The 17,060-nt window shown below is 36.9% G+C and overlaps 1 protein-coding gene across 8 annotated transcripts in view; it reads right to left on the bottom strand.

Moving 5' to 3' along the window:
* PUM2 (pumilio RNA binding family member 2) overlaps window positions 1–17,060 on the bottom strand; it is a 112,657-nt gene that overhangs the window by 37,537 nt on the left and 58,060 nt on the right. For all 8 annotated transcript variants that reach the window (XM_017893368.1, XM_017893374.1, XM_017893371.1 and 5 more), the window contains 5 exons: window positions 15,970–16,095; window positions 13,098–13,240; window positions 9,351–9,489; window positions 1,206–1,349; window positions 804–1,091 (listed from right to left, as the gene is read on the bottom strand). In XM_017893368.1, coding sequence (XP_017748857.1) covers window positions 804–1,091; window positions 1,206–1,349; window positions 9,351–9,489; window positions 13,098–13,240; window positions 15,970–16,095 — 840 coding nt within the window. The remainder of the gene's footprint in view (window positions 1–803; window positions 1,092–1,205; window positions 1,350–9,350; window positions 9,490–13,097; window positions 13,241–15,969; window positions 16,096–17,060) is intronic.

Genomic DNA, 17,060 nt, shown 5'->3' with positions numbered 1-17,060 from the left:
TTCCTGAGTACTGTGGAAAACTCACAGAATACACCAAGTGTATCAACAAGAAGTCAACGTGGGCCTCTTCTGATTTCACTTAGTTCTTCCTCTATCACAGGATCCAGGAAAGAGTTTGAGTGGGTCAATTATTTAGTGAAGCTATTTAAAATTTTGATTTCTTAAGTGTCATATAAAGCTAAGATACATGAATAGATACCCTTTTAAGTAAATTTTTAGTGACAAAGGCTAACTTATTTAATCCAAAAAAAGATAACCATACTGGTAGTTTCTTAGGGGATTCTGTTGAGAACATTTCATTACTTATACACACACATATGTATTTTTTTATATTAGGCCAAATTTTAAAACTGTAATAAACTACCAGCATTTAATAAGAATAAACCATTTAATAAGCACACAAAGATAACTGCTTTAAAATACCAAAAATTTAAGATGGCAAAATATTTACCTCCACAAACATTAATATTATGTAGTGAATGAAGATGAGCTAATAATTAGTGAATAATATATTGACCCAAATAACCTTACTAAAACAAAATTACAGTAATCAATTCCTAGAGCCAGGGAAAAGGAAATGTATTACATATGAGTTAAGAATAGGCTGCTTGTAATGAGTTAAACATTGGTGAGTGTTAAAAAGATTTGCAGGATATTTTTTTTCCTACAAAATTAAACCAGTAGTCCAATACTTTATTCCTGTCCTTCCTATACTACATGCTATTATTGCTTATTTTAATGTTAAACACACTCATATACCTCTTCCACTTAGCAGAGTATGCTCATCGTAAAAAAAAACTTACCTGATGAACCAAATCCACTGAGGGCTGAGCCTATAGCAGCACCCAAAGAGTTACCACTTCCAAAGCCAAGAGATGTACTTCCAGGTTGACCAGGTCCATGAGAAAATAAAGAACTACTCTGGGAGCTATTAGTCAAAGAACTGCTTCCATAAAATGAATTAGATTGCAGATTAGTGCTTGGCTGCTGTTGTTGCTGCTGCTGTGGTGGCTGAGTGCCAATTGGCCGAAACAGACCGTTTGTGCTGCCTGTAAGGCTACTTGCAGTTCCTCCAGCTGCTGCTGCCGCTGCTGTAAAATAAATTTCAGATACTTCTTTAAACCAGCCAGGAAATTATTCTGTATTTAAAAAATGAGATCTCAACACCAGAAAAATATTATCCTAAAAATGTCAGTTACACTTACCAGCTTGTGCTGCTGCTGAACTAATTAAAACAGGTGTTGGAGCCATTAACCGAACTGGAGTTCCAAGGCCAGTCCTTGCTCCAGGGCCAACCACTAAGGCACCAGTCTGATCATAATAGGCAGTTGGAGCTAATACTTGATAGCCTAAATAAAATAAATGTTCACTAATGAAAGCACTTATTACAAAAACATGCGTATTTATTTTCTCCTGCATTTGTATTTTTTCAACTAGAAAACATAGCTATTTGTATTATTACTATAAAATCCTCAGTTAATATATGCAAAGCAACACATTTGACAAGGTCTTACTAAATATATGAAAAAGTAATAGACTGTCATTAAACATTTTTTCTCTAAATTTTACTTAGGGGACACAAAATGAAGAGGTATTTTCCTTAATATAGAAACTACAGGCTATGAAGGAAGGGCTGATATTAGAAAAAAATATCACCATTTAGTCCTTCGAAAAGGAAGGATTAAAAAAACTGGGAATTGCGAGGTAGAACACTGTATGAAATGTTTACTATGCAATTTCATTGACGTTCAAAACCAAGTGTCTTATTACCAGCATTCCCTTAGATTTTCATTTATAACCATCTCTTTAAAAACTTAAGCCAAACATTCTATTTGTGAAGATTCTCAAGCTAGAGTTTAATTAAAAATCACACAGGCTTTAGTTTTACTGTAGCATTAAGCACAAGGTAGGTAAATCTGCAATCTTCACAACTAGTGGAGAATAAAGTTAACTTTTTAGCAGATTTTCTTAATGGAGATTCCCTGTTGAACCAAAAACACAGAAAATGATTTAAGTAAGTATTTTGTTAATTCTCCTAAGGATGGTATACAACAAGCATCATTCTGGAATCATAGGAGAGAAGTTAACTATATACACTGTGGATACTTTAGAACACTAAGAATAAGGCTTTATTCTTTTCTGGAACACAGTTGAGAAAGGCTGCCTTATAAAGCAACAAAACCTGAGGCCCAATAACCTTACAACTATCAGCAAAAAATATACTAGCAACTGTTTTTTCCCTTAAAGAGTGCTGTCTTGCTCTGTTGTCTAGGCTGGAGCACAGTGGCATAATCATAGCTCACTGCTGCCTCGAACTCCTGGGCTTACATGATCCTGCTGCCTCAGCATCCTAAGTGGCTGGGACTACAGGTACACGCTACCAGGCCTGGCTAATTTCTTATTTTCTATAGAAATAGGGCCTCACTATGTTGCCTAGCCTAGTCTTTAACTCCTGGGCCAGCGATCCTCCCGCCTCAGTCTCCCAACTGTGTCTGGCCCTTTAAGAAGTTTTTAAAAACACAGACTATACTGAAATACATTCCAACATCAATTTTAGTCTTATTTTGTTAACACTATGCAGAAATCAGAGTTATGGTAAAATTAGTGATAATGCAGCATGAGCATTTTATTGCCTTTAAACACAGTAGGCTAAATTCAGCTCAAATATAATAAACAACACTCAGATAAACACTTCACCTATAAGACTGAAACTTCCACATGCACAGGTTGTTTTCAGTAAATACAGTAATTCTGACCAAGAATAAGTATTAGCACGCTGCTAATAAAACATCCACATTACTAGTAAATTTCAAGATGTACATACCAGTCAAGAGTCTTAACTAGTATTTGTGGTCTAGTCCTAAATGCAAGGCACACAAAAAATATTCTTTGTTCAAAAACATTGTCATTTACTTAACATCTGATTCTGAATGAAAAATAAAAGTAAATCCATTTGGATATTTGGCTATAAACACTCTACTGACAAATCAAACAGCACTTAACTGCTACTTAACTAAATTTTGCATATACAAATTCCCAGAGACAAAATAATCCACAGTCAACTCATCTCTGAAGGCCTGTTCATTTACCTTCTAAATCTTTCTCAAATCCATCCATTCTTGTGATGGCTACTTTCCTGTCCAACCAGGTTATATGGTCTGCCCTTGCTCTTTTGTTCAGTGTCTATAACACATTCTCCACAGAGACTGTGGTCTGAGATTGATATTAAAAGATATCAATCCACACTCTTGCTCCAAACCTTCCAAAGGGTTTGAAATGAAAAGCAAAACTCTGAATATGGCCCACAACGTGATCTGGTTGGTTCCTGGCTGTCTTTCCAGTTTTACCTAGTACTCATGTACCTATTTTATGTTTTGGGAAAAAAGGGGGTTCAAACTCCTCAGAGGCACCATGCTTCCCCTCAGCACAGGGGTTTGGTGCATTCTGTTCCTTTGTCACAGATTATTTTTTCCCACTCTCATTCTGTACTTAGCTTAATTTTTCATCAATTCATCAATTTGACAAATATTTATCAAGTAGCTACCACATGCCAGGCCCTATTCTAGGTACTGGGATAAAGCAGGGAAAAATAAAGAAAAATATCCTTAAAGGAGATTATTTTCTGCTTCAAGTGAGATAAATGAAAAATAAGTAAAAGGTATGTTAGACAGTTTTACATATTAAAAGGAGAGAAAAATCAGACAGGGAAAGTGGAGAGAAGTTATTGGGCAGTGACAATAGTGTTAATAATTCGAAGCTGAGGGTCCTGAAGAATCTCCTTAACAAGATGACATACGAGGAAAAATCTAAACTGAGAGAACTAGTGAAGCAGATATCTATAGGAAGACATTTCCAAATAGAAGGGACAGAAAGTAAGCCAGTACGACTGGAAGAGAGACGGAGGGAAGAGTAAGACAGGCAACAAGGGGCCAGATCCCTACAGGTCACTGTAATAACTTGAGCTTTTACTTTGACTTCAGGCAGGAAACCATTAGTTTTTAGGAGACGAGTGAATTACTTTGATGTTTCTTACTTCATTTACTTCAGTTACTGTGTAGAGAGAGGACTCCACAGGGGAGAAAAAAGGGACAAGAAGATATGTGAGAACCCAGATGGAAAGCTAATCCAGAGAAGTAATTAGGACCAAGTCAAAATAGAAGTGATGGTAGAAAGGTAGTTGAATTTGGACAGCCCTCAAGATTTGCTGAGATTAGACGTGTAATGTGAGGAAAAAAGGAGTCAAGGATTCCCCTTATTTTTTGGCCTAAGAATTATAAGAACAGAGTTTCTATTTATGATAAAGATGGACATCATAATTTATCCAGTTTACATTTTCTAATTTACTATCATGAGATTGTTCCTAACAGCTAATGACTGTTTAATTTTCCTGTTATTGGTTATTTATGCCGTCTCTGTTTTGATGAGTCTCTGAGGTTATCAACTTTATTGTCTTTTCAAAGAGGTGGTCAACTTCATTGTCTTTTCAAAGTAACTTCTGGGATAATTATTTTGCTTGTTCTCTATCTCATTCACATCAGCTCCCATTTTTATTATGTACTTCCTTCTACATTCTTTGGTTTCATTCTCTCTCTCTTTTTTTTTTTTAGTTTCTGGATAAATGCTTAACTCATTCATTTCCAGCCTAATGTTCTAATGTAATCATTAAAACTTATACATTCTCTTATGTTCTGTTTTTGTTCTAATCTACAAGTTTAAATATGTAGCATTTTCCCTGTAATTCCATTCAAAAGCTGCTAATTTCCATTGAATTATTGTTTTATCTATGGCCATACAACCCTGATCATGCCTGATCTCGTCTGAATTATCTTTTTGCTACTGAGAAAGTCTGTGACTAAGGTTAGGTGAATGTATCAAGAGTGGGAAAAGGAAAAAAAAAAAAAAAGACGTAGGGAAGAATGATATAGAAAGACAAGACATGGGGAATTGAAAAACAAAAACTAAAAAACAGGGTTCTCATACTCAAGAATTATGCAATCTAGCAGAGAAGGAAACACACTCCTTAATTCTAAAATGCCACTGACTTTAACATATGACATAGATCTAACAACTTCCCTTCAGAGTCACAAAACTCTCTAAGACATTTCCCATCTACAACCACATTAAAGTAAGTGTTGTAGAATGGTGAAAATAAACCATATAGCTAAATGAAACGCAAGGCATACAGAAGTACTAAAGAAAGGTGTGAGTAATATGCCAAAGAGAGCAGACAAGGGAATAATTATCAATTAATGAGCACTGGGAAAGATTGAGGAAAGCTTCATGAAAGGGACCATATTAAGATGAGAAGAAAAGTTAATCATAAAATGTCTATGGGCTGAAATGTTAAAAAGCAAACACTATATACACCAATTTTGTTTAAAATTTATAAAGGGGTATTTTAAGCTGGAAAAAAAAAAAGGAACATGAGCTAGGACTAGAGGCATAGAAGTGCATGGTATGTTTGGATAACAGTATATGGTCTAGTGCATTAAAGCACAGGACTATGAAGGAATTCGAGACATTTGGTAGGCCTATATCTCAGCACTTTGGGAGGCCAAGGCAGGAAAATTGCTTGAGGCCAGGAGTTCAAGACCAGTCTGGCAACACAGACACTGCCTCTATAAAAATAAAAATGACCATGAGGCAGAATGGTAGAGAATTGGTAAATCATTGGATGTGGAGGCATAGAAGAAAACCAATAGTTAAAGATAACTTTGAGGTTGAAGCTAAGAGTTTCTAGTTCTAAAGAATAGTAGAGTTAAGTGAAACAAGGTAAACAGTAGACAGGAAAATTTGGAAATGTGAGTTCATTTTCTGGCATTTTCAATTTGAGGAGTGCCTGCAACATAAAAGTAGAAATGTTTGGTACAAGGACAGACATGTATGTATTAGGTGTTCAGAAAAGAATTCAAGACGCAGATGTAAACTCACAGGGATGACAGTTGAAAGGATTAATGAAAATATACTCTTCTAAGGAATAAGTGTAAAGGATCTCCATTTTTCCTATCTGAAACCAAAATTCAAAAAGGAAAATAACTTGGGCATGGTTACATAATAGCTATGTGGTGGAAATACAGCAAATCTAACTCTGAAGAAGGTAGCCATTAAGTCAGACTGTCTTTTATATTTAAGGATATATATAGAGGAAGCAGAGACTAATAAAAAAGCAATGAGAGGTGAAAAGGCTACCAGTGAAATACCACTCAGCAGAAAGGAGTTACAAAGAGTTGGACAGAGTCAACAGGGTAAACTGCAACAAACTGAGCATAAAAAGATACAGAGGAAATTATAGTTTGTAACTGTCTGTAACTTATATTAGAGACACTACAAAGGAATTATGGAGGCAGAATTTAAAAGAGGTATGGGGTAGAGTATAAATTTTGACTAATAGTCCATGAGAGAAGCAGAGTAGAGATAAAGCTTTTTAGGACTGAACAGGCAGAACAGCACAGTGAGTTGAAAGGAAGGACTGGGAGGGGAAAAGACTTAAGATTCAAGATAGAAAAACAACAGCACACAGGATAAAGCAGAAGAGTGAAGAACAGGACAGTAACTAGGGATCTGATAAAGTACTGAAGAAAGCTAGAAAGAAGAGTTAAAGTATGAGCCCTGAAGGAACATCAATTTTCTCAAGTGAGCCCTTTATAGTATACACATTAGCTTTATAACTATGTAACTATTTGGATATGGAAAACGAGAATTACTTCATTGTCACAGTCTGGGCAGAATGAAGTAAAGAAGGCATCAAAGAAAGTTTTAGTGTGAAGGGATCATGTGAACAGCCCAAAAGTCACCGAAACATACAAATACAAATCTAGTAAGGCCCTTCTTATGAGAGTGGTTTTTACATTTATATTTCTAAAAAGGGTAGGGCTGCGTGCAGTGGCTCACGCCTGTAATCCCAGCATTTGGGAGGCCAAGGTCGGCAGATCACAAGGTCAGGAGTTCAAGACCATCCTGGCCAACATGGTGAAACCCCATGCCTACTAAAAATACAAAAATTAGCTGGGCATTGTGGCAAGTGCCTGTAATCCCAGCTACTTGGGAGGCTGAGGTTGCAGTGAGCCAAGACCGTGGCACTGCACTCCAGCCTGGTGACAGAGAAGCCCCTTCTCTACTAAAAATACGAAGCTGGGCATGGTGGCACGTACCTATGAAGTCCCACCTACTCAGGAGGCTGAGGGAGAGGAATCGCTTGAACCCGGGAGGCAGAGGTTGCAGTGAGCCAAGACTGCATGCACCACAGCACTCCAGCCTGGGCGACAGAGCGAGACTCTGTCTCAAAAAAACAAAAAAAAAAACAGAAAGTTTTACCTATTTTTATCATCACTCAAAAGATACAATCAACTGTTTTTAGACAAATATAGAACAAAAGGTTGCTTTTTTCTAGAATTACTAACAGAATTCACTGTTGAACAGCAGCAAAAGAGAGGAAAAAAGAGCTTACTCAAAGAAGGGAAAGAAGAAATAGGAATATAAAACTAAATTGTAAGATCAAAGTTAACAAAATTAAGAGCAAAATACTTTGATTTTATTTGCTCAGTGGCTCATGCCTGTAATCCCAGCACTTTGGGAGCCCAAGGCAGGTAGATCGCTTGAGGTTAGGAGGTTAGGAGTTCCAGACCAGCCTGGCCAACACAGTGAAACCCTGTCTCAACAAAAAAATACAAAATTTAGCCGGACATGGTGGTGCGCCCCTGTAATCCCAGCTACTCGGGAGGCTGAGGCACAAGAATTGCTTGAACCTGGGAGGTGGATATTGCACTGAGCTGAGATCGTGCCACTGCACTCCAGCCTGGGTGACAGAGTGAGACTCCATTTCAATTTAAAAAAAAAAAGAAGAAGAAATAAAACTATGAACTGAATATAAAGAGCAAAGGTATTTATAAGAAATGAGTAATAGGGCCAGCATCAAAAGCCTAGGAGGATCAATGGGTTATAGGACACAGCAAATACATGCAGGCCAGAGGCACTCTCTTAATTCCAGGTTCCACAGAGAAACTAGTTAAAAGCAGGAAAAACTGTTGTACTCCATAACTCCTCTCCCCATTCTACACATAGCTGAAACCTAAGAAGAACCCAAAATAGTCTTAGTGGCCCTCAAAAACTCCCAGCTCACTTTTTTTCAGCCCAACATCCATGTGCCTAAAACAACTTCAGCTTTACAGTCCACTTTTCAAAAGTCTGCTTTTGCCTAACGTCTCTAATCCACAATGACTCCATGACAGTAGAGTCCAGGAAGCAAAAATACATGGCTGGCGTATAAAAAATAAAACAATGAGAATGCCACCCACTCTACTATCATTTCTACTTCAGGGACAGCATGATGAAAATCTTCTCTTTATCCCGTGAACCACACAAGATGATAAATTCAGATCTTAGAATTCCAGAGAGGAATAAATGTAACTGAAATAGAAATTCTTCAAACAACATACCGAAGTATTTACAAGTACTTAATATATAAAAGAAACCCTCAATCATGCAAGTCATTATTTTTTCCAATACACTGAACATATTTCCTAAATGATCTGAATAGAAAAGTAAACTGCATTACGATTAAATGGAAATTGGAACTCAAATACTATTAATAAGTAACCCGCTGATATAGGGACAACTGCTGATATACCAAACGTGAAAAAAGCATACTTAAATCTTCAGAAAAGAATGGCAAGTTATGCCTTATCTATTGATATTCAAATATAGCTTTAAAGTTTAAAAACAAGTGCTGCATTTTTTTTCTTAGAAAACAACCTACCTTCCTCTATTATTATTAGTGATCGTTTCACAAAAAAAGTACTTTGTTGCCCTTTCCCAAAAGTTGTACAGTAGCAATAGGTAGAAATTTTATACTGTAATTTTTTTATACTAGGCTTTCATAGACACATTATCGACATTGTTGCTATTAAGTTATACATAATAGCTTTAAATGCTATAAATGGGCTAAACAAAATTAAACAGGGTTCAAAGTAAAAAACATTAGCTGCAAATTCTTCTGGTATTAACTAAACAACTATTCTTACAAGGCAGGAGTGGCAAATAGGTTCTGTCTTGCATACCAACTCTCAACAACTGTTTTACTTCTTGAAGCAATACATTAAAAATTCTGGGTTAGGTTTAGATAGATGTTATAAAAAATGGCTGCATTGAGAATTCTGATACATATTTGCCATTCCTGTCATTGACTCTCACAATCAATACTGATTTCAATTATTAGCATCTGAGTTCTAAGTATTTCGTTACAGGTTGGCAAGATTTTAAATACAGTTTGATTTTTTTTCACTCTTCAGTGTGAGTACCTACACTTAACATTTTAAATCTATTCAGATTTCTACAAATGACCAATTGTATACCTGGCATGCCAGTAGCAAGACCCTGACCAAAAGCCAAAGTTGGATTTGCTGCTGCAGCTGCCGCAAGTGATTCTGCTTGCTGCCCTTGCTGACCCTGATTGGGAGTAAGAGGACGCTGACCTGCTCCAGCACGGAGAACCTACAAAGGTAAAACGATTTTCTTAAAATCAATATAAAATAATGGATAAGTAAATTTATCTTGGACAACCGTGTATTTATTACAAACAGCATTTGGATATTCTTTAAACATTTACATGCAAGGAAATGTAGATTTAGCATGAAAAATCACAAAATACATTAACATCAAAAACACAATCACTAGCTCTTAACAGCTAGAACAATCTATAAAGCAACATGGAGGTTACAGAAAATCTTTGGTTAATAACTATTTCTAATATTCCTGTTCTTTAACAAGGTAGTTTTTTAAAAAAAATAAATAATGAGCTTTTATTATTCTCAACAGCAGAGAAGACTCCAGACTGTCTTCCACTGGAACTGAATCCACACTGTGGAGGGCACAAGCTGTGGCTGGGCCTGGAAGACACGCCTCAGAGATTCCCTCAGTCCTGCCACCTTGTGGAAGATATTTCAAAAGAATGAATGGTAAACTCGTGACCAGCAGGGAAGACAACATGGAAGAAACTTTCCTGCCTAAAATCAGCCTCTGTCCAGAGCTAGCACATGGAAAGAGACACTCCTTCTCCTGGGGTCACATCTTCACTGGAAGGCGGGTGGGAGCTCACTGCTGTGAGCCACATATCCTCCTCTCTCGGCCTCTCTATGCTGGTACTTTATCTGACTGCATCTTCCTCTGTTCCTTGGCTACAGTGTTTAATTGTTGAGAAGAGAATGTTGAACAAGTCAAGTCCTTGTCACCCTCAGTCGGAACTCTCATTTGACTTGGAAGATTTGTGCTTCCATTTTTTCGTTATCTTTTCCTTCTTCCTTTACTTATGCTTTTCTTTCCTCTTCTTATGCTTGTCTTTCCTCCTCTTTTTCTTGTATTTCTCTTTATTTCAGAGGAACTGGAGCTGCTCCCATCTTCATCTGAGGTAGAATCCTCCAGTAACTGTCTTAACTGCTGTATCCTTACATCCTTTTCATGTCTTTTATTGCCTTGTATGATGCCATACATGAGATCTCCATGTGCTGCTCTGAACTGTTCTAACTTTTGGTTGCCTTTGATTAAAAGAGGGCATTCTTTGTCGCCGTTTGGTGACCACACCATTTGCAATGCCAACCCAAGCATCCTTTAATCTTGTTGCTTTAGGAATGAATTTTCCATCACCAAGAAATTTTGAAGCAATCCAAAGAAAAGTAACTGCTTAACTTCGACTTCTTTCCCCAGTGGCATCCAAAGTCCCAAAGTCCTTTAGTTGGTGTGTGAGCCAGAAATTCCCTGGCATGTTCATTGCCTGGTACATCTGGCATGCAGTCTCCTGGCTTAGTCTCATCTTCCTTGATAAGCCCAGGAGGAGGTTTTTTTCATAAAAGGACTCCAAGTGCATGAGCTGCGTTGTGCCGCTTTTGCTCCCGGCGCCACTGTCCCGCAACTTGCCCAGGAGGTGGCCAAAATCCTGGCCTCGGCCACTTGATCCCCGCCTCCCTGCAGCTGGCCCCACGTCAGTGCACCAAGACCCAGGTCTTACAGCTCAGTGCTGTTAAGACCTGTTGCTAACAGTCGGTAGTTTTTTTTTTTTTTTTTTTTTAAGATTTGTTTGAGAGTAGGAAGAATGGCAAAATCTTAAAGACTTTAAAATTAGATTTTTTTTTTTTAATCCTTTTTTTTGAGACGAAGTCTCGCTCTGTCACATAGGCTGGAGTGCAATGGCATGATTTCAGCTCACTGGATTCAAGTGATTTTCCCACTTCAGCCTCCCCAGTAGCTGGGACAACAGGTGCATGCCACCACACCTGGCTAAGTTTTTGTATTTTTAGTAGAGATGGGGTTTTACCATTTTGGCCAGGCTGGTCTCAAACTCCTGACCTCTGCACCCGGCCTAAAATTAGATTTTTATTAAAATTATTTTCTAGGCTGGGCATGGTGGCTCACACCTGTAATCCCAGCACTCTGGGAGGCCAAGGCGGGTGGATCACCTGAGCTCAGGAGTTCAAGACCAGCCTGACCAACATGGAGAAACCCCGTCTCTACTAAAAACACAAAATTAGCCAGGCATGGTGGCGGGCACCTGTAATCCCAACTACCTGGGAGGCTGAGGCAGGAGAATCGCTTGAACCCAGGAGGCGGAGGTTGTGGTGAGCTGAGATCACTCCATTGCACTCCAGCCTGGGCAACAAGAGCAAAACTCCACCTCAAAAAAAAAAAAGAAAAAAAAAAAAAATTTCTAAGGCTGAAAACGGAAATACAGAAAGATTCGGCAAATAAAGTATGAATTTGTTATGAGACTGCTGCAGACCAAATCAAGTTTTCAGGATTCAGAAGCCTTAATAAGAGTAAAAGCTGCTCTTAAACATAATATTTTAAAAAGAACACAAGATTATATCAAAACAAAGTGGAAACTTAGTCTGGTCAAGGTTTACTATTCTGGAATACATAGCTGCTGTAGCAATCATATACAAGCATGATAAACTTAATCATTAATTTTACACTACTCAGGACAAGAGGGAGTCATTTTAAGTCCCTCTCTGTAAGAATCAAACACAGGTGTGTGTATTTTAAGCTAATGTGACATGTTTGTCCAAAGATACAGATTAAAAAATAATTTATTAAACAATGAAGTGATATGATGTCCAAGGACCGAGCCAAAAACAGCTTCAACAGAGCATCTATTTAGAATCAAAATATATTAGCCGAGGGCGGTGGCTCATGCCTGTAATCCCAGCACTTTGGACGGCTGAGGTGGGTTGATTACTTGAGGCTGGGAGTTCAAGATCAGCCTGGCCAACATGGTGAAACCCCATCTCTAATAAAAATAGAAGAAATTAGCTGGGTGTGGTGGTGCACACCTGTAATCTCAGCTACTTGGGAGACTGAGGTATAAGAGTTGCTTGAGCCCGAGGTGGAAGTTGCAGTGAGCTCAGATCATGCCACTACACTCCAGCCTAGGCGACAGAGTAAGACTGTCAAAAAAATAAATAAATAAATAAAAATAAATAACATATATTAAAGGAAATTCAGAATAAAGTTTAACTGCCAAGTAATACCATGGTGCTTCTTTGGTATAAATACAGTGAATGCGACAGCCAGAATCCTGATATTTATTATAGTGTTTTTAGATTTATCAAGGTAGTTCTTTTGAAAAAGGCTGAAAATTTAAAGATATAAACATCTTTCTTTTTCTAGAAATTAAAGCTAACCTTTAGTGAAAATACATTATCATTTCTTGCTTAAAATATAAAATACCTATTAATCTCTTTTACTGGTCAGAAACACATTAACATTTAAAATTGTAATTTAAATACCTGGAAAATATGAAGCAATAATTATTTTGATAGGAACATTATTAACATACTAATAAGTGAGGAAAAGAAATTTAGAAACTGCTAGATTTCAAGATCGCAAAATAACAGAAACACAGAAACTGAATACAGCCAAATCTTTTAAATTCATAAAATAGTGACTAGGAAAAAAAAAAATCCCACGCATAAATACTTGTGTATCAACTATATGCCAGGTGTCATGTTACATAGTGAGGAAACATAAGTCGAAAAACACAAATCTTAAACATTGGGGGCTCAAAGAATTTCAAAGAATACTTGGTATTACTTTATAGAAGGAAGGCCTACCTGTTGCTGTCCAGGCTGAGCTTGTGATGCTGCTTGCTGATTGGCTGTGTTATTTGCCGCAGCTGCAGCTTGCTGCTGAAATAAGTTGGCTGGATACACCCCCCATGGAACGCCATAATACTGAGGTGGAACCACTGCTGGACCTGAACCCCACACCCGACCCCCGAAAAAAAAGTTACTAGATTTTACAGAGACATGAGGTTAGTTACCTATGAGACGTGAGGTTAGTTACCTATCATTAGATTATAAAAGGGGGCAGAAAGACGACTTAGAGAAGAACATGTCTTTATAATAAAAAACAAAGTATTGATGGGTGACAGCAACGGTCTTACAAGATGAGAGTCCAACCTCAAGGCTACCAATAAACTGATAGGACACAAGTACCATCTATCTAACATTTAACAAATGCCAATTTTTGGGTCTGACACCACACAGATAAGATATTCAGAGAACACAGCTTCCATAAAACTAAGATTTTTTAAATGCTCAATTCATTACATTACTTCTCTCAGAATTTTGATAACTGAGATGGATTACGAAATAATTTTTAAATATTTTACTTTCCAATCTATAACACAAAACTGAGGAACATTCTGGTACCAAGCATGCTACAATGGTAACTGAATTGAAAATCTTAAAATTTAAAATATTTTTCATATTTCGCAGTTAGTCACAATTCTCACAGAACAACTGCAAATTATAAGAAAACAAATGAGACGTCAGCATTTATGTGGTTAGGAAAATGAAACTGAGTCAAGACAAGAAAGCACTAGATAATACAAGCACAAAGAAAAACAGAAGGCAAACTAGGAAAATAAGAACAAATTGTTCCTGCTCTAGTCTACTTTATTCAAGATAGTATTTGATTCCTGGAGAGTAAGTAGTTTATGTACAAAAAGCTTCACCATTAAAACAATGAATAAAATGTCATGATTCCTGACTTACATGACAAATATGTCCTAAAATGTTATCAGTGGAATTTTAGGACATCTTTATTTGTATTAATACATTTTTAAAAGTCAAACTCTCGGTTTCACGTTGCATTCAAAGGGGAAAAAAGCCCAGTATATTTGACTGAATCACTAAAATAAAAAGTTTTTATTTCTATAGATAGCCAGGTAAGCTGAACCTGAAATGAGGACTATTAAAACACTGCATAGAGTTTACAAAACAAGGATACATTGTACAAATAAAATAAAGATACACTGTAAAATAAAAGGGTACACTGTAAAACTAAAACAATGAAAAGCATACATTGTAAAATAAAATAAAAGGATACATTGTAAAATGAAAGGATACATTGCAAAAAATAAGTTTTGTAAACTCTATTCATGACATCTACCTAGAAACTCATCCAACCTAGCCAGAAGCCTGAATTTATTAACATGCTGAAATTATAATATTTTGGATACACTGGGACAAATTAAAGAGTATTATTGAACATAACTTTATTGTTTTTTACATTTATAATGTGGCTACTACAAAATCTTAAACTACATTTTCTGGCTCACATTGTGTTTCTATTGGACAATGCTGGTCCTAGAAAACCTAAGTCCAAAATACATAGAATACTTATATACAAACTAAATGACCTCTTAAAGTTACTTCTATCAGACCCACAGTTTAGTGGTTCTCTGTATTATACCAACACTTTACGTACTAACATCCAGTTAAATGGCACCAAAAAAGCTCACATCCTTACAGAATCACATCCAAGTCCACACCAAAAGCTAATGAATGACAGTTTACTTTCATTCTGGTAGCTCAGATATCAAGTATAAATTTGAAATTTCTTCCCCATTTTTTAAAACAAGATCTTCACTTTAAAAGTCAGTCTCCTAGGAAAAGACTGACTGTCAGAAGTGGATTTCAAACTGATCAGTGACAATATTTCAGTGAAGATATCGCTCAAAGCCAAAAAAAAGAAAAAAGAAAAAAACACCAGTGACAGCCTCAAGTTTTGAAAGTCAGCCTATTAGCAGACTCATTCGAATAAACAAAATTCTAAGGCAGACATCAACCTATTCTTGCCTGTATAATCAATATAAACAATGCCTCAGACTAACTCATTTCTGTCTTTGTAGACACCTCAACCTAAAACGAACTCTTCCCAACAACCCCAACTAAGATCAGCCAATTGCTTTGTTCAAATAAGACTGTGCCTGATCAGCACACAACTTTTCCTTACTTACACAGACAATAAATACAGCTTTTTTGTTGTTGTTTTTGTTTTTAGACAGTCTCACTCTGTTGCCCAGGCTGGGCGCTTTGGCATCCCAAAGAGCTAGGATTACAGGTGTGAGCCACCGCACCTGGACAGCTTTGGCTTTTATTTCAATTCTGAGTGATAGTCTCAGGCTGGGCAGTTTTTAGTAAGTTCTTTCTAACTTGATCCAAACGTTTTGTCCCCCAGCTTGTTTGTACATTTTAGCATTGCTTGAGAAATTTTAGATACATATTTTCTCAGAATTATCGTATCTGTTTACCTTACTCTATTCTATCCCTGACCTATATATGCAGGACACCTACCTCTATTTTATTTTCTGAGAAGTAATTTTACTTTGCATTGTCTCTGTGGGTAATAGGGTTGGTCATTAAAATGGAAATTCATGGTTGACAATAGATTTCTAAAACTATAAAGCTGAAATGTAAGCCAATTACGTATAGGAGGAAAAGTTATTGTGTAAGCGTTTCCCTGAAGCATTACAATTGAAAAATAATACTAACTTCCTGGAAACTTTAGTTCATTCTGGATAATGTTTCAGTTTTCTCAGGAATTTCAAATTGCCCAAATAGATAAAAATAAAGCTTACACCCAAAACTTAATACATTAAAAAGCAGCCATAATAAAGATAAACGAATGGTATGTTACCTGCTAATGTAGCTGCTGCAGCCAATCCTGCTGCAGTATACGGATCGGTCCCTGGAGGAGCAGCACTAATAATGTATGGATTTGGCACAAATGCAGCTGGAGCAAGGCCTGCTGAGAATACACCAGCTATATTTTAAAAGGGGAGAAATAATAAACAACAATGTAAAGTATGATTTTTTTCATTAGATAAAAACATTTCTACTCTGAATCTGGTGTGGAATGGGGGCGGGGAGTAGAGTGGGAATAATGGTTACATTTTTACTAAGTGACCTTGGGCATGTACCACTAATTCTAAAGTTTTCATTTAAGAAACAGCTGTTTTGTAGAATTGCTGTGAGAATTAAATGTAATACCGATTATGACATAACTGTACTGTCTCTAGGGGTATGTTATAGAAAATAAAAATATAAATTCAAAAATAAAAAGTAAATGACTGCACAGTATTAGCAGGAGACTGGCACAAAATAAATGTGAGAGCTAGAACTGCTACTGGTAAATAGTAGCTTTTCACTCAATCTTACAAAGTCACATAATGAGGTAGCGGTTCAGTGAGGCAGGAATATACAATCTGCCCTCACAAAGCACTCCATCTGGTGAGAAAAACAGGTATATTAGCAAACAGAATATAGCATATTAAGTGCTCTGGGCACAGAGAGGAGAAACATCATAAACTTTGGAAGGGGTGAGTAAAATGAATGAGGTATAGTGTAAGATAAAATAAAACTGGAGCTATAACCATCATGAAGACCAATGAAGAGCTTCCTGGCTCATGCTAAGTAGTTTGGACTTTACCCTACAGTCAATAGGGAAACAAGAAAGAGCTGAAACGCCAGTTATGCTCACTTTTGAGTGTAACATATGTTCACCATATGAATTTAGTAAAGGCTGAAAAAGATCTAAAAATATACATTTGCAGTACTCATTCAAGAGAGAAGAAACTCTCAGATGTTGAGGAATCACTGTGTAGGTCTTTCAACCATAGCTACTGGAAAAAATTACTTCACGAGATCCTGTCTCAAAAATAAATAAAAAATAGGCCGGACGCGGTGGCTCAAGCCTGTAATCCCAGCACTTTGGGAGGCCGAGACGGG

Source organism: Rhinopithecus bieti, unplaced genomic scaffold, assembly GCF_001698545.2.
Source record: "Rhinopithecus bieti isolate Rb0 unplaced genomic scaffold, ASM169854v2 scaffold_23816, whole genome shotgun sequence".
Classification (NCBI taxonomy): domain Eukaryota; kingdom Metazoa; phylum Chordata; class Mammalia; order Primates; family Cercopithecidae; genus Rhinopithecus; species Rhinopithecus bieti.
Note: the sequence above shows the minus strand (reverse complement) of the source record. Positions and strands in the feature narration are given on the sequence as shown.